This window comes from Somniosus microcephalus, chromosome 6, assembly GCF_052327205.1.
Source record: "Somniosus microcephalus isolate GS21.2 chromosome 6, FLI_Smic_1.0, whole genome shotgun sequence".
Lineage (NCBI taxonomy): Eukaryota > Metazoa > Chordata > Chondrichthyes > Squaliformes > Somniosidae > Somniosus > Somniosus microcephalus.
Genome location: NC_140992.1, coordinates 134,587,055 through 134,608,098, shown reverse-complemented (window position 1 = coordinate 134,608,098; position 21,044 = coordinate 134,587,055). Strand labels below are relative to the sequence as shown.

Sequence of the window (21,044 nt, the reverse complement as noted above, 5' to 3'; positions counted from 1 at the left end):
GTAAAGAGTTCCACTTCCTTCCCCTCAATATGGGTTTGCTGCATAAGGAGCTACCAGGGATAGCAACAGTGTTGCGCACAACCCCCCTCTTCTCCACCCCCCCCCCCCCCCCTTGAAACTCTTCCACTTCGATCCAAGTCTTCCAGCAATGGAATGGTTCTGTAACAGGTGAAATTACTACTTTAGAGTCAGTCCTTGTGTAATTTAACCAGAAGTCTGAAGGTCAGCTGACTTTGATGTCTTGTCCTTGACCGGTTTGGTCACTTAAATAACTTTAAACTATTTTGAGACTACTATAAATATTTTACATTTGGTTCAGAAACTGAAGACCTTGGCATTAAGGCATAGAGACATGAGAGCCATCTGCATTTAGTTTGGAGTAGACGTCTAATTCAGTTTGAATAAACTCTTGTGCTGCATTTTTGTTACACACCACTTTCTTGAAGCAATTCTCCAATACTTTGCCAAATGGAAGAATTTGCCGGGCTGTGCCGAAAGAGCAAGGAGTGGGAGTAATTGGATAGATCTTTCTAGGAGCCGGCACAGGCACAATGGGCCAAATGACCACCTTCTGCGCTGTATGAATCTATGAATGCTGGCTAGAGCTCTCACACATATAGGAGCTTCCCTGTGCTTATTTGTAGGACAGTTTCTGTAGCACTGCAGTCATTTTTAACTCATTATTTATGACTCTAGCTAGCATTGAATGGTATGGAAGGTTTATACAGATCAGCGATCCTGCAAAATAATTTTGCTGTTCAGAGCAGATGTGCTTCAGCCACACCTGTCTGGCAGTGACCAATAAATCATGCCACCACATCTGCACTTCCTTGTTGCCACTACTGGCAGAGCTGCAGCTGTTGGCAAGCTGGGAACTGTCAGGTGATCACATACCTGTATCCTTGCAAATGCGAGATCTGGATGAGCTGGCATGGAATCTTTGTTTTTTAGCTTGTTATATTTAGTATTTATCTCAAGATGCTCCCTTCCTGTTGGCAGTCAGCCAGTGGAAATATAGCAATTGAAACCAGAGCTGTAACATTGTCAGCTTCCGATACCAACAAGTGAGTTATCTTTCAACAGAAAGCAATGTTCAGTACCGGAACGCCAGTTGCTGCTGCCACTGTGGCACCCATACTCTCCACAAATTCAATCCCCTCTACCACGGGTCAGGGTGAGTACCTGGTTTCTGAAAAATGCTGATACTGTACATGTGTGCTCTTGAGATTTCATTTTAGACTCTGAGACAGATAGCAGTTGACCTCTCTTCAAATTAAGGTATCCCAGATAAGATGTGAGGCAGGAGTGTTACGCACTCAACCTTAATGACAGTCTTGTCGTGTGGCTTTGTGTGTCTTTAAAAAATCATGTACTGAGACATTTGATATAGTTGCTTCCTTTCAAATCAAATCCAGGAACCAAAATTTCTGATCTTTACAGGCCCAAAAACAAAGCACACTTTAAAAAGTAGCCACCTTGGGGTGAGTTGAGTGTGAACTAAAGGTACAGCTGCCTGCTAATACCTTCATCAATAGTTCTTTGTGGGAATTTTTTAGGGTAGAGTTTCCTCGGCCTCAATTCTACTGAAGTCCTTGTTTGAACTGAAGATGGTAGATACTTTCTAACTGCTTCATGACAACTGTTTGTAAAAATAACTTCGGTGACCCACAGGAAAAGAATTCCACATGTCAGTTAATAGTGCCCACCCCGTCTCGGGTAATGGTGCTCACCTCCTTTAGAACTTTCTAATTAACTTGTTTTCTTCTGAAGTCACTAAGTGGCAAGGAAGTGCTGGCCAGAACATTGTTTGGAAGAGTAGACATGTAACTTCATCATTGGACAAATTGACTGGCGTCTGGAACATGCCTGGGGAGGATTAGAGCCTGGTTAGTGAGGATGTAGGTTGATGGGGTTTCAAAACGTATGTCTGGTTCCAGTATAATGGTCATTACTTCAAGGCTTTATAGATTGCTGACACTGGTGTATAGTGTTACGCCAAGGATTTGCAGCTGATCAGTTTCTGATCTCAGCCAGTTCATTTTGGTTAAAGGAGGAAATTGAGGTCCATGTGGCTAGTTGCCAGCGATGAGATTCGGATGCAGCCTTGTAAGGGCTGAACCTTTAACCTTCTGAAGCTGAATATTAAACTTGTATAAGTCCTAGTGGCTGAGGTTCTTGCCTGCACTCCTTGTGTATATGAAACCACTTGATGGAATATAAAGCAGTTTCATAATTATGGGTGATCACATAAGAACATAAGAAATAGGAGCAGGAGTAGGCCCTTCGAGCCTGCGCCACCATTCAATGAGATCATGGCTGATCTTCTGCCTCAATTCCATTCACCGGCCTTATCGCCATATCCCTTGATGTCCTTTCTAGTCAGAAATCTATCGACTTCTGTTTTGAATATACCCAATGACTGAGCCTCCACAGCCCTCTGGGATAGAGAATTCCAAAGATTCACCACCCTCTGTGTGAAGAAATTTCTTTTCATCTCAGTCTTGAATGGCCTACCCTTTATCCTGAGGCTGTGGCCCCTGGTTCTAGACTCCCCAGCCAAGGGAAACAATCTCCCAGCATCCACTCTATCAAGCCCTGTAATAATTTTGTATGCTTCAATGAGATCCCCTCTCATTCTTCTGAATTCAAGAGAATACAGGCCTAGTTTACTCAATCTCTTCTCATACGACCATCCTGCCATCCCAGGAATCAATCTCGTGAACCTTTGTTGCACTCCCTCTATGGCAAATATATCCTTTAGGTAAGGAAACCAAAATGGTACACAGTACTCCAGGTGTGGTCTCACCAAGGCCCTATATAATTGGAGTAAGACTTCTTTACTCCTGTACTCTCATCTTCTTGTAATGAAGGCCAGCATACCATATGCCTTCCTAATGGCTTGCTGCACCTGCACATTTACTTTGTGACTCATGTACAAGAACACCCATGTCCCTTTGAGCATCTGCATTCCCCAATCTTTCACCATTTAGGAAATACTCTGCCTTTCTGTTTTTTTCTACCAAAGTGGATAACTTCACATTTATCCACATTATTATATTCCATCTGCCATGTTCTCGCCCACTCACTGAGCCTGTCGAGAGCCCTTGAAGCTTCTTAACATCCTCTTCGCAACTGACACTGACACCTAGCTTTGTGTCATCATCAAATTTGGAAATGTTACATTTAATCCCCTCATCCAAATCATTGATATAGATTGTGAATAGCTGGGGCCCAAGCACCGATCCTGCGGTACCCCATTAGTCACAGCCTGCCATCCTGAAAAAGACCCGTGATGAGGCTGCTGTTTTAATTTGTGGGTCAGAGATGATGCATCTTTCTGCCCTTGTGACACAAGGCAGGAAGCACGAGAAGAACACTAGTAAGCCTCAAGCAAGAGAGTAAAGAGCAAAGACTAGAATTCCAGTGAAGGATCCTACCCAAAATGTTAACCTTTTTTTAAATTTTACGTGGCGACTGACCTATTCATATCAAGCATTGTCTATTTAAATTTGATTTCCAGCACTTGCATTCTTTTTATCTATACTTTTGCTGCAGGTCTATTCTGTATAACATATCATTAACTCCTTTTTAAAAAGTAGCTAGATACGGTGGTGAAAGGGGAAAGGAGTGTACTAGCACTGGTCCTTTGCTAATTCTAGGACTGTTGTTTGTGAAATGCAGTTAATTGGCTCGAATAATGCTTGGCTGATATTCTGCAATGTCTTTTGCTTAAATTACATTTGCAATGAGGAAAGTATTTGAGTTTTTCTGTGTTGCAACAGAATCAGCAAAGTAGGTAAAACGTTGCAATAAGGAAACAATGAATGCAAGGAAATCAAAATGCTATCCATTAGTATTTTTTAAAACTGGCCTTTATAATAGATATTTTTCTGTTTAAAATAAGAAGGCTGGAAAGTTGGCAAAATCTCAGTCCTTTTGTCATTTGATGCTACATTTCTGCCTCTCGAACTGAATCTGGTTTCTATTCTCATCAGAGAGTTAGTCTTATTTGGGGATAGATGTGATTGGTTATCGGCCGGCTTTTCTGATACTTCCTCTATTCGCAATCCCTTTTTTCCTTTACAGGTGCTGTTTCCCATGCTCAAGCGACGAGCAGTACAATTGTTAACATGACAATGGCCTCTCACACGCCGCATGCTCCTGTAGTCACCACTTCTACTATTCCTGTCGGTGAGTGAAAGCAAACGCCACGACTCCCAAATTAAAATGGAAGAGGCTTACACTACAGCAAAGCATTGAAGAGGATATGGGTTCAAATTCAAGCCTGGATTTGCATTCAGACATTGCAACTGTTCACATGCGAACTTCGGGTTCCCTTCCGGGCTGCTGAGTGCCTTGTGGCAGAGCTCTATCTCCAGGGAGAGGTGTAGTAATGTTCTGAAGGAGACTCTCAAAATCCTTTTTAGCATTCAGTGGAAATTGTATTAATGGCTTCCCTAGAATGATCTTACTGTATAGAAACATAGAAGATAGGAGTAGGCCATTCGGCCCCTCGAGCCTGCTCCGCCATTGAATGAGATCATGGCTGATCATCCAAACTCAGTACCCTGTCCCTGCCTTCTCCCCATATCCCTTGATCCCTTTAGCCTTAAGAAATATATCTAACTCCTCCTTGAATATATTTAATGAATTGGCCTCAACTGCCTTCTGTGGTAGAGAATTCCACAGGTTCACCACTCTCTGGGTGAAGAAATACCTCCTCATCTCTGTCATAAATGGCTTACCCCTTAACTTTAGACTGTGACCCCTGGTTCTGGACTCCCCTGCCATCGGGAACATCCTTCCTGCATCTAGTCTGTCTAGTCCTGTTAGAATTTTATAAGTTTCAATGAGATCCCCTCTCATTCTTCTAAACTCCAGCGAGTATAAGCCCAATCGACCCAATCTCTCCTCATACGTCATTCCTGCCATCCCAGGTATCAGCCTGGTGAATCTTCGCTGCACTCCCTCCATGGCAAGAACATCCTTCCTGAGATAAGGCGACCAAAACTGCACACAATACTCAAGGTGTGGTCTCACCAAGGCCCTGTACAACTGCAGCAAGACATCCTTGTTCCTGTACTCAAAGCCTCTCGCTACGATGGCCAACATACCATTTGCCTTCTTAACCGCCTGCTGCACCTGCATGCTTACCTTCAGCGACTGGTGCACAAGGACACCCAGGTCTCGTTGCACTTCCCCTTCTCCCAATCGATTGCCGTTCAGATAATCTACCTTCCTGTTTTTGCCACCAAAGTGGATAACCTCGCATTTATCCACATTATACTGCATCTGCCCAATCACCCAACCTATCCAAATCATACTGGAGTTTCTCGGCATCCTCCTCACAGCACACACGCCCACCCAGCTTTGTGTCGTCTGCAAACTTGGAGATACTACATCTAGTTCCCTCGTCTAGATCATTAATATATATTGTGAATAGCTGGGATCCTAGCACCGATCCCTGCGGTACCCCACTAGTCACTGCCTGCCACTCGGAAAAAGAGCTGTTTATTCCAACTCTTTGCTTCCTGTCTGCCAGCCAGTTCTCTATCCAAGTCCGTACCTTGCCCCCAATCCCATGTGCTTTAACTTTACACGCTAATCTCTTATGTGGGACCTTATCGAAAGTCTTCTGAAAGTCCAAATACACCACATCCACTGGTTCTCCCTTATCTATTCTACCAGTTACATCCTCAAAAAAATTCCAGTAGATTAGTCAAGCACAATTTACCTTTTGTAAATCCATGTTGACTTTGTCCGATCCTGTCACTGTTTTCCAAGTGCTCTGCTATTACATCTTTTATAATGGACTCTAGCATTTTCCCCACTACCGATGTCAGGCTTACCGGTCTATAATTCCCCATTTTCTTTCTACCACCTTTTTTGAATAGTGGGGTAACATGAGCTACCCTCCAATCCATGGGTACTGTTCCAGAATCTATAGAATTTTGGAAGATGACCAGCAATGCATCTACTATTTCTAGGGCCACTTCCTAGGATGTAGATTATCAGACCCTGGGGATTTATCGGCCTTCAATCCCGTCAATTTCCTTAACACCATTTCCCTACGAATACTGATTTTGTTCAGTTCCTCCCTCTCATTACACCTTCTGTTCCCCGACATCTCTGGGAGGTTATTTGTGTCCTCCTTTGTGAAGACAGAACCAAAGTATGTATTTAATTGGTCTGCCATTTCTTTGTTCCCCATTATAAATTCCCCTGATTCTGACTGCAAGGGACCTCGCTTGACTTCAATCTTTTTCTCTTCACATATCTATAGAAGCTTTTACAGTCAGTTTTTATGTTCCCTGCAAGCTTACTCTCACACTCTATTTTCCCCCTCTTAATTAATCCCTTTGTCCTCCTTTGCTGAATCCTAAACTGCTCCCAATCCTCAGGTTTGCTGCTTATTCTGGCCAATTTTTATGTCCTCTCCTTGGATCTTATGCTTTCCCTAATTTCCCTTGTTAGCCACGGTTGAGTCACATTTTTTGTTTTATTTTTATGCCAAACAGTGATGAACAAATTCTGTACAGGAAACTTTCTGGTATCCAGCACTGACGGGACCGCGCTGGTGCCGGTCGATCAACACTGCCGGAGAAACGAGCGCTAATGTTAAAACATACGGAGCTTCTAAGCTCCATCTGAAGCAACAAACCCTGTTGCTTACAGCTTCAAAACAGTCGGCGCAGCTTGCAAGCGTCTCTGTAGCTAAGCAACAGCTTCAGCTAGACGCTTGCAGAGCCACGACTGGAGAAAAAAAGCAACGAAATGTAAAAAAACTTATCTGAACCGACTCCTGAATTTTGCCGGTGGATAGAGCGTTCCGGACATTTAACCTCCGTTTAAACGAAAGTTTCCTGAACTTCATCCTTGCGATCTTTAAATGTTTGCCATTGAATATCCACCGTCAACCCTTTTAAGTAACATTCCCCAATCCATCCTACCCAACTCGTGCCTTATACCATCGTAGTTTCCTTTATTTAAATTCAGGACCCCAGTCTCTGAGTCAAATACTTCACTCTCCATCTTAATGAAGAATTCTATCATATTATGACCGCTCCGCCCCAAGGGGCCTCGCACAACAAGATTGCTAATTTATCCTTTCTCATTACATAATACCCATTCTAAGATGGCCTGATCTCTAGTTGGTTCCTCAACATATTGGTCCAGGAAACCATCCCGTATACACTAGGAATTCCTCCTCCACAGTATTGTTACTAATTTGGTTAGCCCAACCTATATGTAGATTAAAGTCACCCATGATAACTGCTGTGCCCTTATTGCACGCGTCTCTAATTTCCCGTTTAATGCCATCCCCAACCTCGGCATTACTGTTTAGGGGTCTGTGTACAACTCCCGCTAACGTTTTCTGCCCCTTGGTATTTCTCTACCCATACAGATTCCACATCATCAGAGCTAATAACCTTCCTTACTATTGTGTTAATCTCTTTAACCAGCAATGCTACCCCACCTCCTTTTTCCTTTTTGCCTGTCTTTCCTAAATATTGAATATCCCTGGATGTTGAGTTCCCAGCTTTGGTCACCCTGGAGCTATGTTTCCATAATCCCAATCTTATCATATCCATTTACATCTATTTGCGCAGCTAATTCATCCACCTTATTACGAATGCTCCTCGCATTAAGACACAAAGCCTTCAGGCTTGTTTTTTTAACGCTCTTAGACCTTTTAGAACTATTATTTACTGTGGCCATGTTTGATTTAAACCCTTGACTTCTCTGCCTTCCACTTTTGCTTTTCTCCTTCCTGTCTTTTGTTTCTATCCTTGCTTCCCTTTCATCTGTCTCCCTGCACAGGTTCCCAACCCCCTGCCATTTTAGTTTAAACCCTCCCCCAGAGCACTAGCAAACACTCCCCCTAGGACATCGGTCCCGGTCCTGCCCAGGTGCAAACCGTCCAGTTTGTACTGGTCCCACCTCCCCCAGAACCGGCTCCAATGTCCCAGGAATTAGAATCCCTCCCCCTTGCACCATTCCTCTAGCCACGTATTCATCTGAAATATCCTTCTATTTCTACTCTGACTAGCACGTGGCACTGGTAGCAATCCTGAGATTACTACCTTTTGAGGTCCTATTTTTAAATTTACAGTACCTCCTAACTCCCTATATTCAGCTTTTAGGACCTCGTCCCGGTTTTTGCCTATATCGTTGGTACCTATATGCACCACGACAACTGGCTGCTCACCCTCCCCCTCCAGAATGCGAGTTTGTGAGCCTACAAGGGGTCAAAGTACAATTGCGTGGAAAAATTAACTGCTTCACCTACCAATACGAAGGTATATTGCACTGAAAATCGGAGGGATCCCTTTAAGATACTTTGAGCAGGAATCCATTGCTATTTTTTGCTCTGGACCAAGAGTTGGTCTTATAGGCACCTTGGGGTGAACTTCTGCAGAAGTTCTTTTCTTCATCCGGTGTAACTTTGGTGGAAGAGCCGTGGAAACCCTGCAAAAACGGCGCAAGCGGAAGAGAATGCAATCTCCACTAATGCACGCTATTTTGTATTGTGTTACAGCAAAAGTTGTTCCTCAACCAATAACACACACCTCCCCACGGATCCAGCCTGACTATACAACAGAAAGGGGGAACCTGATCTCTATACCCGGTCATAGGGCGTCACCTAACCCTGTTACTATGGAAACACGAACTGAGAACAGGTAAGTTGCCAGATGGAATGATGGCCTCCGGCGTTTGAGTGGCTAGGTTAGAAGCACTAATGAAGATTTAGTGGATGAATGTCCAGCAGTTCTCATTGCATTTGACTATCAATTTTTTTCCTCTTGCTTTTCTTCTCCTCACTCCCATGCCTCTGTGGGTCCTAACTTGTTCTGGTGCACAGCTGCACACAAGAGATTGAGTAGATTGGGCCTATACACTCTGCAATTTAGAAGAATGAGAGGTGATCTCGTTGAACCATATAAGATTCTGAGGGGGATTGACAGGGTAGCTGCTGAGAGGTTGTTTCCCCCTGGCTGGAAAGACTAGAACTAGGGAGCATAGTCTCAGGATAAGGGGTTGGCCATTTAAGACTGAAATGAGGAGGAATTTCTTCTATGTGTGTTGTGAATCTTTGGAGTTCTCTACCCCAAATGCCTGTGAATGCTCAGTCTTTGAGTATATTCAAGGCTGAGATAGATAGATTTTTGGACTCTAGGGGAATCGAGGGATATGGGGATTGGTCAGGAAAGTGGAGTTGAGGTCGAAGACCCGCCATGATCTTATTGAATGGTGGAGCGGGCTCGAGGGGCCATGTGGCCTACCCCGGCTCCTAATTCTTATGTTATGTTCTTAACTGAGTGGCCCTTCTTTGTAGTACAAAGGGGGAAAATCCACCATGGTTTCCACCCCGGTGACAATCCAGTGACCCTGCTGGAAAATGTGTTTGTGTGGATATGAGGATAGGATTGACCTAGGCTGTGATACACCTCCCCCCTTGACCAAATAACACGACAACACCATTGTCTCAGCTCGCACATTAAATTGGCCACTTGAAGCAGGTGAGGTATTGAAACCTAAATATACATGTAGAAGTTCATTCAAAAGTTCAAAGGTGTAGGCACAGTGTGAGTCGTGCAATCTGTGTGGTGTTGCTATTTATTGAGATTAATTCAATGTTTTAATTTCTTTTCCCCTCCATTCAGACAAGTACCTGTGCAGTTCCAGTATTACCTGCCAACTTACCCACCGTCAGCTGCCATCCCTGGCTACCCAACACTGGCGCACACCTTTACCCCAATAACCAGCACAGTGTCCACTATACGGCAATACCCTGGTATGGATATACTGAATTAATTCATTTGTTTTTACAGCAGCAGCTCGGATAAGAATACTTGCAGAATAAAGAGCTGTCGGGAGTTGAGTAAGGGGATGTTAAGAGTTGAATGGCTTGGCTATTGACTGGATAAAATCTGAGAAATTGGGAGGGCCTGCCATCAGATTTTAACTCTATTTTGTAAGCAGCTTCCTCAGAGATGTGGATTCCCCATATACTGTAAATGAACATGCTGGGAGCTGTACTGTATTGAGCTCATGAAGCCAAACATATACACTTAAAAACATGGCAATGGTTTACTAGATTTTAAACTTTACAGTGTCTTTCAATTGAGAAGCAGGCTTCTTTTTGAAAGTCTGCATGATAACTGATCGTCTGGTTTTCAGCACTAATATATCACTGTGGAGAGGTGTTTTATAATTATACAATAATTAGTGTTCATGCGTGATCATAATTGCACAATAATTAGGTTGTACATCTGACACGGACTGTTATAAGGGTCGTGTCTGTGGTACTAGAATAATTCCCGTGAAGTGAATAAAACCTTCCAACTCTCACCAATGTACTGAAACAATCTTGTAATTTTCTTTTTTCATAATTGCATTGGAAAGTTGCTTGACATATTTTATGGTTTTGTAGAAAAGTGCAACTGTGATTGAGCATGGATATTGCGAGTTGCAGCCCAGTGAAGACTGCTGCTACATATGCCATTTGAGATTGCAGTTGGGGACAAGATGTTCTCTCCTTCGTGGACAATATTCAGCCCTCGTTGTTCATGGAAGTTCTGTTAGCGAAGTTCAGTGTATATATTGTAACGGTGTTTTTCAGTGTGGGCTGGACCACTCATGTATTTTGTTGCATCTCCAGTAAATCCTGTGAACTAACTTTAAAATTTTATATTTTGGCACTGTACAATTTATTTTGTGTATACTTAGAGTCATAGAGTTATACAGCACAGAAAGAGGCCCTTCGGCCCATCGCGTCCGTGCCGGCCATCAAGCTCTGTCTAATCTAATCCCATTTTCCAGCATTTGGTCCGTAGCCTTGTATGCTATGGCATTTCAAGTGCTCATCCAAATGCTTCTTGAATGTTGTGAGGGTTCCTGCCTCCACCACCCTTTCAGGCAGTGAGTTCCAGATTCCAACCACCCTCTGGGTGAAAAAGTTCTTCCTCAAATCCCCTCTAAACCTCCTGCCCCTTACCTTGAATCTATGCCCCCTTGTTATTGACCCCTCTACTAAGGGGAAAAGTTCCTTTCTATCCACCCTATCTATGCCCCTCATAATTTTGTACACTTCAATCAGGTTCCCCCTCAGCCTTCTCTGCTCCAAGGAAAACAACCCCAGCCTGTCCAGTCTTTCTTCATAGCTGAAGCGCTCCAGCCCAGGTAACATCCTGGTGAATCTCCTCTGCACCCTCTCCCAAGCAATCACATCCTTCCTATAGTGTGGCGACCAGAACTGCACACAGTATCCCAGCTGTGGCCTTACCAGCATTTTGTACAGCTCCATCATAACCTCCCTGCTCTTATATTCTATGCCTCGGCTAATGAAGGCAAGTATCCCATATGCCTTTTTAACCACCTTATCCACCTGTTCTGCTGCCTTCAGGGATCTATGTACATGCACACCAAGGTCCCTCTGATCCTCTGTCTTTCCTAGGGTCTTACCATTCATTGTGTATTCCCTTGCCTTGTTAGTCCCTCCAAAATGCATCCCCTCACACTTTTCAGGGTTAAATTCCATTTGCCACTGTTCTGACCAACCCATCTACATCGTCCTGCAGACTGAGGCTACCCTCCTCGCTATTTACCACCCCACCAATTTTCGTGTCATCTGCGAACTTACTGATCATACCTTTTACATTCACATCCAAATCATTAATGTAGACCACAAACAGCAAGGGACCCAGCATTGATCCCTGCGGTACCCCACTGGACACAGGCTTCCAGTCACAAAAACAACCTTCGACCATCACCCTCTGCCTTCTGCCACTAAGCCAGTTTTGGATCCAATGTGCCAAGGCACCCTGGATCCCATGGGCTCTTACCTTCTTGACCAGTCTCCTATGCGGGACTTTATCGAAAGCCTTACTGAAATCCATGTATACCACATCCACTGCACTACCCTCATCCACACACCTAGTCACCCCCTCTCAAAATTCAATAAAATTGGTCAGACATGATCTTCCCTTGACAAAGCCATGCTGACTATCCCTGATTAATCCTTGCCTCTCCAAGTGGAGACTAATTCTGTCCCTCAGAATTTTTTCCAATAATTTCCCTACCACTGATGTTAGGCTCACTGGCCTGTAATTCCCTGGTTTATCCCTACTACCCTTCTTGAATAATGGTACTACGTTAGCTGTTCTCCAGTCCTCTGGCACATCCCCTGTGGCCAGAGAGGTTCTGAAAATTTGTCAGAGCCCCTGAAATCTCCTCCTTTGCCTCACACAGCAGCCTGGGATACATCTCGTCTGGGCCTGGGGATTTATCCACTTTTAAACCTGCTAAAACCGCTAGTACCTCCTCCATCTCGATGCTAATATGTTCAAGTATATCACAGTCCCCCTGCCCGATTTCTATGTCTACATCGTCCTTATCCATAGTGAACACAGATGCAAAAAATTCATTTAAAACCCCACCTACATCTTCTGGCTCCACACACAGATTGCCACTTTGGTCCCTAATGGGCCCTACTCTTTCCCTAGTTATCCTCTTGCCCTTAATATACTTATAAAACACCTTAGGATTTTCCTTTATTTTGCTCGCCAGTGTTATTTCATGGCCCCTCCTCGCTCTCCTAATTTCTTTTTTAAGTATCCCCCTGCACTTTTTTATACTCCTAGGGCTTCCTCTGTCTTTAGTCCTTTGTATCTGCCAAAAGCCCCCCTTTTTTTCCTAATCCATTCTCGTATATCCCTTGACATCCAAGATTCCCTGGGCTTGTTGGTCCCACCCTTGACCTTTACGGGAACATGTTGCCATTGTACTCTCTCAATTTCCTTTCTGAAAGACTCCCATTGCTCCGATGTGGATTTTCCTACAAGTAGCTGATCCAAGCCCACTTTGGCCAGATCCTGCCTTATCATATTAAAATCGGCCTTCCCCCAATTTAGAACCTTTATTTCCGGTCCATCTCTGTCCTTTTCCATGACTACCTTAAATCTCACCGAATTATGGTCACTGTCACCAAAGTGCTCACCTACTAACACTTCTACCACTTGCCCGGCCACATTCCCTAGAATTAGGTCCAGTACCGCCCCTGCTCTTGTAGGACTTTCTACATGCTGGCTCAAAAAGCTCTCCTGGATGCACTTTAAGAATTCTGCACCCTCTAAGCCTTTCACACTCTGACTATCCCAGTTAATATTGGGGAAGTTGCAATCCCCCACTATTATTACCCTATTATTTGCACATTTCTGAGATTTGCCTACATATCTGTTCCTCTCTCTGCCCCTGACTGTTTGGGGGCCTATAGTACACTCCCAGCAAAGTGCTTGCCCCCTTTTTGTTTTTAAGTTCTACCCATATGGCCTCATTAGAGGAACCTGTTAATATATCATCCCTCCTTACAGCAGTAATTGACTCCTTTAATTAATATTGCGACACCCCCTCCCCTTTTACCCCCCTCTGTCTCGCCTGAAGATTCTATACCCTGGAATATTGAGCTGCCAGTCTTGCCCCTCCCTCAACCATGTCTCCGTGATAGCAACAATATCATACTCCCATGTGTTCATCAACACCTTCAGTTCATCCACCTTATTCACAAGACTCCTTGCATTAAAATAAATGCCATCCAGCCTTGCCCTACTCCCTTGTGCCGTTACATATTTGCTCTGCCTTCCAAGCTGACTTGTTTTTTCCTCTATATTTGGCTGTACATCACCTCCTATTATAGGTCCACTCTGTATCCCACCCCCCTGCCTAGTTAGTTTAAACCCCCCCCCCCCCCAAACAGTGCTAGCAAACCTCCCCGCAAGGATATTTGTCCCGTTCTGGTTCAGGTGCAACCCGTCCGACTTGTACAAGTCCCACCTTCCCCAGAAGCAGACCCAGTGATCCAGGAAACTAAAGCCCTCCCTCCTGCACCAACTCTTTAGCCATGCATTCATCTGCTCTATCCTCCTATTCCTATACTCACTAGCACGTGGCACCGGGAGTAATCCAGAGATTCCAATCTTTGAGGTCCTGCTCTTTAATCTGCTACCTAGCTCCTTAAATTCTTGCTGCAGGACCTCATCCCTCTTCCTACCCATGTCGTTGGTCCCAATGTGAACCACAACCTCTGACTGTTCACCCTCCCCCTTCAGAATGTCCTGCAGCCGTTCAGTGACATCCTTGACCCTGACACCAGGGAGGCAACAAACCATCCTGGAGTCATGTCTACGGCCACAGACACGCCTATCTGTTCCCCTTACGATAGAATCCCCTACCACTATTGCTCTCCCACTCTTTTTCCTCCCTTCCTGAGCAGCAGAAGCACCCCTGGTGCCAGGAAGTTGGCTGCTGCTGCCTTCCCCTGGTAAGTCATCCCCCTCAACAGTATCCAAATCGGTATACCTGTTTGAGAGGGGGATGGCTACAGGGGTCCCCTGCACTACCTGCCTGCTTCTACTGCTCCGCCTGATGGTCACCCATTTCCCTTCTGCCTGTGCAGCCCTTACCTGCGGTGTGACCAACTCACTAAACGTGTTGTACACGACCCTCTTAAATCAACACTTTAAAAATTATACTGTTAAATCTATTTTTCACTCCCCCACTTGAAGCATATTTTTATTTCATTATATCTATATATATAAAGCGGCTCTTCTGTCTGTCCCGATGTCTGTCTGTCTGTCCGTTCTCTATACGTTTGAAAGTTACAGAGCGTACCGACGCGCGCGTCGCCTCAAAAGAAAGCTTGCGATTCCAGACCGGTCATAGGCGTATTTACGTTTCGGCCGGACAAAAATCCCGCCCGCGGTATCCCAAAAACGTTCAGCGTTCCGCTCATTAGCATCTCATTAGCGACCGTGTGACGTCGAGGTCCACCAATCGGACGGCGGGTTCCTTCCTACAGTTGAGTGTCGAGTGACTTGACGATTGACCAATCCTACGCTTCGGTGACCTGACCGGTCGACCAATCGGTGCATGTGTGGGCGGGCCTTATCCTTCTGAACCGAGGTGAGTGGCCGCCATCTTGATTTTTCACAATTTTTTCCCCCACACTTTCTGTGTGTTAGGGAACTAAGGTAAATATTTTAATGATGTGTTAGGGAATTAAATAACAATTTAATAGGGGGGGGGGGGGGGAGAGCCTCGGGAAATCGCGGGGGGGGGGAGAGCCTCGGGAAATCGCGGGGGGGGGGGGAGAGCCTCGGGAAATCGCGGGGGGGGGGGGGAGAGCCTCAGGAAATCGCGGGGGGGAGAGCCTCGGGAAATCGCGGGGGGGGAGAGCCTCGGGAAATCACGGGGGGGGAGAGCCTCGGGAAATCACGGGGGGGGGGGGGGCCTCGGGAAATCGCCGGGGGGGGGCGAGCCTCGGGAAATCACGGGGGGCTCGCGCCGCCCGCACTGACCGCGCATGCGCCGCCCGCCCGCCCACAGCGGCCGTCCATCAGCCGCGCGATACGCGGGGGACCTCAGCTCCGGACCTCAGGCGCTAGGCAGGGGGAGGGGCCGGAGAGAGGGAGACAGGGGAGGGGAGGGAGACGGGAGGGGAGGGAGACAGGGGAGGGGAGGGAGGGATAGGACAGGGAGAGGACATGACAGGGAGAGGGGGGACACACAGGGGCAGGGAGACCAAGCGCCCCAAAATTGCCCTCGCAACGCGGGGCTCCCCAGCTAGTATATATATAAACCCATTACAAAAGTGCCACCGTTAAACCTGATCATTTTTTGTTCATCAATGATATTTTTGCACTGATGCACTGTGCTAGCTGTTGCATCAGGTTTAAAATGCTTACCTTACCTTCTAATTTTCTTCTGAATCCCCAAAGTGCCGACTGCTCTGGGAGGATAGCTCCACAGGTGCTGGCAATTCTCCAGCACCTTGTGCAAGTGGCTGTTCATTTTGTCAGGCTGGTCATGCCTGGATCTTGTTCTCACCTGACAGCTGAAATTGCCCACGACCCAGCTGTGGTCACTGTGTAGTGATCGGGCGAGGGTACCTTGGCTGTTTTATTTACTATCTTTCTCCTCGCCTCCCCACATTCTGCCCTGCAATCCTTCCCTCCTCCCAGAGCTCTGAGGTCAATTGTAGAGCACTGACTGTTCCCCTGATTTACCAGTTAATCTACTAGAGTGAAATGATATTAAAACGGAGTCTTCCTGGTTTCTATGACCTAGTGTTACACTGGGCTGTGCTGTTACTTAAAGACATCAGAATGCTTTCGATTAAGTCAATTTTATGTGGGTTTTGCATATTTTGTAAATACCTGTTTTAGATTGTCAGACTGAAAATTTTAGGTGTAAACTATGTTTGATTGGCATACATTGAGTATATTCAAGACAGAGATACTAAGGGAATCAAGGGATATGGGGATAGGGCAGGAAAGTGGAGTTGAGATAGAAGATCAGCCATGATCTTATTGTATGGCAGAGCAGACTCGAGGGGCCGAATCACCTACTCCTGCTCCTATTTCTTATGTTCTTGTATACTGAATTTTATCTGAACACATTGTAAACCTATTAACGTCATCAAAATAACTATTTGAACCATTGTTTAAAATCAGTCTACATACAGTATAGAAGGAAACCTTGGAAAGATGTGGCAGTTAGCCCTAAATACAGTTAGCCCTGTATTTACCCAGGCAAGTAATATGTCCTTGGATATTTAAAAGTTTTTGAAAACAGGCCAAAACACACTTTCTATGAGGAGTGGCAGCTGTTAATTCTCATTTCTTTTGCCTTTCTGTAAATGTGAACTTGCTGAACCTGAATTAATCCACCAACGGTCTCTTTTAATCAAACCATTGGATCTCAAAGCACCAAATTCTTTCATGTGTTAAGACTCTATCTGAGAAGGATTGCTTGTGGGATCCAGTGTGCAACTTTTTCCTATTGAGCTTAGCAATAAGTGATCGAAATAATTGTAGATTTTGAGTTGAAACTCTGGGATCCCAGAATTAGTTTTAAATTGCAATCCAACCCTCATCCTATATTTTCTTGGGCACAATGACAAAAAATATGTTGTTTTTGTTCACTTTTTTTTAGCACTATCACTAACCACCTAGACTTGACTGGAACCATGGTCGTTAGCCCCGGTACCAATCACGGTCAATACGACTGGCTGCTCCTAAAGATAAATATAGCAGAGAAGCAGATACAACGTCAAACTAGTTGATGATTTTAAAATCACATTCTCCCACAACCTCTCTAGCTGCTATTTCTTTTCTCACTTTAGTGTGTTTTGTGCACTCTCCCTCTCCCAGCTTCTGACTACTTTCCTGTTTAATTATGTTTATTCCCTTCGTTTGGTTTTACAAATCCCGCTCGATGTTTGGCAAGTGAGATGGACATAAAAGGAGGGCTCCATAGTGCTAAGTGCTTATGAACCCAGTGTTGAGTGTTTGGTTGCCTGTAATTGACAGGATGTGGGTAGGGGGTAGTGGCAGCAAGATTTTGTCTGCGTGTCATGTGTAATAAAATCATAATTTATTAAGAAAGCATCTTATGATTTTGCTGCTTATGCGCACAGAGGAAATCTTTGTCTGATGTATCCATGTTAGCAGCAAAGGACAAGGACTGGGCTACTTTTTAAGAAAAATTTACGTACTAACTAACCGATACTTGAGGGCTAATTTGCAAGATTATGGGGAAAAAGCTTGGGTGTGGAACTAAATTCGATAGGTCTTTCAAAGAGCCAGCACAGGTACGACTGGCTGAATGGCCTCCTTCTGTGCTGTAGGATTTTATGATTATATAACTACCCTTTTTAAAAACATCAATCTCTGAATAGGAAATAAGTTGTTGCTTTTAAAATTAATATCCAGTCTCCGTCTCAGTTTCAGCACAAGCACCGAGCTCTGTGTCTGCAGCAGCGATCGCGGCTCAGGCGGGTGTGGGCGTGGCCTCCACTGTCCATCTGAACCCCATGCAGCTGATGACAGTGGACGCCACACACGCACGTCACATTCAGGGGCTCCAGCCGGCGTCGATCAGTGCCCAGGGGCTCCAGCCTACTTCAATTGGCCCCCAAGGAATTCAGCCGGCTTCACTTGGGACACAGGGGATTCAGTCAACATCTATTGGCACCCAGGCTCTGCAGCCTGCATCACTCGGCCCTCAACAGACCGCAGAGAACAAACCACCAGGTAAAGGGGAAGCTGCATTTTGAAACCTGGAGGCGGGGGGGAGTAATTAATGGGTGTGGCCACATCACCTGGTAGCCCTGCACAGAGCAGGGAAATGATTAGTATCAAGCAGACATCCTGAATGTCTGAAAAGGTGAAGAAATTGTGACTGAAATCTTGACAGTTTAATTTCATCATATTTTGCTCTGTTTTATATTTTAATGGGATTGCAGGGACTTGGGGTTCACATACACGAATCGTTGAAGGTGGCAGGACAAGTTGAGAAGGCTGTTAAAAAGCATATGGGATCCTTGGCTTTATAAATAGAGGCATAGAGTGCAAAAGCAAGGAAGTTATTGTAAACCTTTATGAATCTCTGGTTAGGCCTCAGCTAGAGTATTGTGTCCAATTATGGGCACCACACTTAAGGAAGGTTAAGGGGAGATTTAATTAGAGGTGTTCAAAATCATGAAGGTTTCTGATAGAGTAAATAGGAGAAACTGTTTCCACTGGCAGGAGGGTCGGTAACCAGAGGACACAGATTTAAGATCATTGGTAACAGAAGCAGGGGCGAAATAAGAATATTTTTTTATGCAGCAAATTATGATCTGGAATGCACTGCCTGAAAGGGTGGTGGAAGCAGATTCAATAGTTACTTTCAAAAGGGAATTGGATAAATACTTGAAAAGGAAAATTTGCAGGGCTATGGGGAAAGAGTCGGGGAGTGGGATTAATTGCTCCTTAAAACCTCCCTCTTTGACCAAGCTTTGGGTCATCTGGCCTAATATCTCCTTACATGGCTCGGTGTCAATTTTGTTTGATAACGCTCCTGTGAAGTGCATTGGGATGCTATAATACGTTAAAGGCGCTATGTAAATTTAGGGTATGGTAGCATAGTGGTTATGTTACTGGACTAGTAATCCAGAGGCCTGGACCAATGACCCAGAGACGTGAGTTCAAATCCCACCATGGCAGCTGGGGAATTTAAATTCAGTTAATTAATCAATCTGGAATAAAAAGTTAGCATCAGCAATGGTGACCATGAAACAATCAGATTGTTGTAAAAACCCATCTAGTCTAATATCCTTAGAGAAATAAATCTGCAGTCCTTACTTGGTCTGGCCTATATGTGGCTCCAGACCCTTAGCAATGTGCTTGACTCTTAACTACTTACTGAAATGGCCTAGCAAGCCACTCCGTTGTACCAAACTGCTACAAAGAAGTATACACATGGCCTGCAGCGGTTCAAGAAGGCGGCTCACCACCACCTTCTCGAGGGCAATTAGGGAGGGATGGGCAATAAATGCTGACCTTGCCAGCGACACCCACATCCCAGGCATGAATAAATAAATAAAAAATACAAGGTTTTTTTTGTTGTTAGCCCTTTCAAAGAGCAGGCCTCCTTCTGTGCTGTATGATTCTGATTCTTGTAATTTATATATTGGTTCATGTAATTTATTCAGCCTGGGTATTTGAGCTTAGCCTGGAGGCACATTGTAGCTGAATTGTGTGGTCCTAATGTGGTAATTGTACTGAAGGATTAATAACCTTATTGGATATGATCGGGTAATAGTTATGTTACTGGATTAATAATCCAGAGAACAACTTACATTTATATAGTGTCTTTAATATAGTAAAATGTCCCAAGGCGCTTCACAGGAGAGTAATTGGACAATATCTGACCCTGAGCCACATGAGATATTAGGACAGGTGACCAATTGCTTGGTCAAAAAGGTATGTTTTAAGGAGGAGAGAGGGACGGAGAGGTTTCGGGAAGAAATTCCAGAGCTTAGGGCCTCGGCAGCTGAAGGCACGGCTGCCAATGATGGGATGAAGGAAATCGGGGATGTGCAAGAGGCCAGAGTTGGAGGAAGACCGAGTTGGAGGAGGGTTGTGGGGCTGGAGGAGGTTACAGAGATAGGACGGGGCAATACCATGGAGGGATTTGAGAAGGATGAGAATTTTAAAATAGAAGCGTTGGTGGACTGGGAGGCACTGTAAGTCAGTGAGCACGGGGGTGATGAGCAATGTTCCCATTAATTTTTTTTGGATGTACGGCTCATTCAAAATATTGCACATGCGAAGTTTTTCCCATTGAAAAGCCGGCTGCGTAGGAGGTCCAGGGAACATTGGTGATGGGTGAACAGGACTTGATGCAACTTGGGATATGGGCAGCAGAGTTTTGGATGAGCACAAATTTACAGAGGCTGTAAGATGGGAGGCTGACCAGGAAAGCTTTGAAATAGTTGAGTCTTGAGGTAACAAAAGCTTGGATGAGGGTATCAACAGCAGATGAGCTGAGGCAGTGGCAGAGACGGGTGATGTTATGGAGTCAGAAACCAGCTCCGGGTCAAATAGGACACCGGGGTATCGAACAGTCTTGTTGGGCCTCGGACAATGGCCAGGGATGGGGATGGAATCATTGGCAAGGGAACAGAATTCGTGGCAGGGTTGAAAGACAATGGGGCCTTGGTCTTCCTGATGTTTAATTGGAGGAAATTTTGGCTCATCCAAGACTGGATGTTGGGCAAGAAGTCTGACACAGGCAGTGGAGGAGTTGAGAGGTGGTGCTACAGTAGAGCTGGATATAGTCAGCGTACATGTGGAACCTGACGTCGTCGGAAGGTTGTGGGTTCAAGTCCCGCTCAAGAAACTTGAGCATAAAATGTAGGCTGACACTTCAGTGCAGTAGTAAGGAAACGTTGCACTGCCTGAGGTGCCGTCTTTCGGATGAGATGTTAAACCGAGGCTCCGTCTTGCCTTCTTGGGTGGATGTAAACGATCCTATGACACTATTTCGAAGAAGAGCAAGGGCATTCTCCCTGGTGTCCTGGCCACTATTTATCTCTCAATCAATATCACTAAAACAGATTATCTGGTCATTATCACATTATGGGATTTCGCTGTGAATATATTGGCTGCCACGTTTCCCACATTACAGCAGTGCCTACACTTCAAAAAGTACATTGGCTG

General features: G+C 45.0%; 1 protein-coding gene across 6 annotated transcripts in view; it reads left to right on the top strand.

The window, feature by feature from the left end:
- LOC147116086 (histone deacetylase complex subunit SAP130-like) overlaps positions 1 to 21,044 on the top strand; it is an 80,925-nt gene that overhangs the window by 33,068 nt on the left and 26,813 nt on the right. For 5 of the 6 annotated variants that reach the window (XM_085990803.1, XM_085990800.1, XM_085990799.1 and 2 more), the window contains 5 exons: positions 1,084 to 1,174; positions 4,087 to 4,191; positions 8,540 to 8,681; positions 9,666 to 9,796; positions 17,784 to 18,092. In XM_085990803.1, the coding sequence (XP_085846929.1) occupies positions 1,084 to 1,174; positions 4,087 to 4,191; positions 8,540 to 8,681; positions 9,666 to 9,796; positions 17,784 to 18,092 (778 nt within the window). The remainder of the gene's footprint in view (positions 1 to 1,083; positions 1,175 to 4,086; positions 4,192 to 8,539; positions 8,682 to 9,665; positions 9,797 to 17,783; positions 18,093 to 21,044) is intronic. The other variant, XM_085990804.1, reaches the window with a different exon arrangement.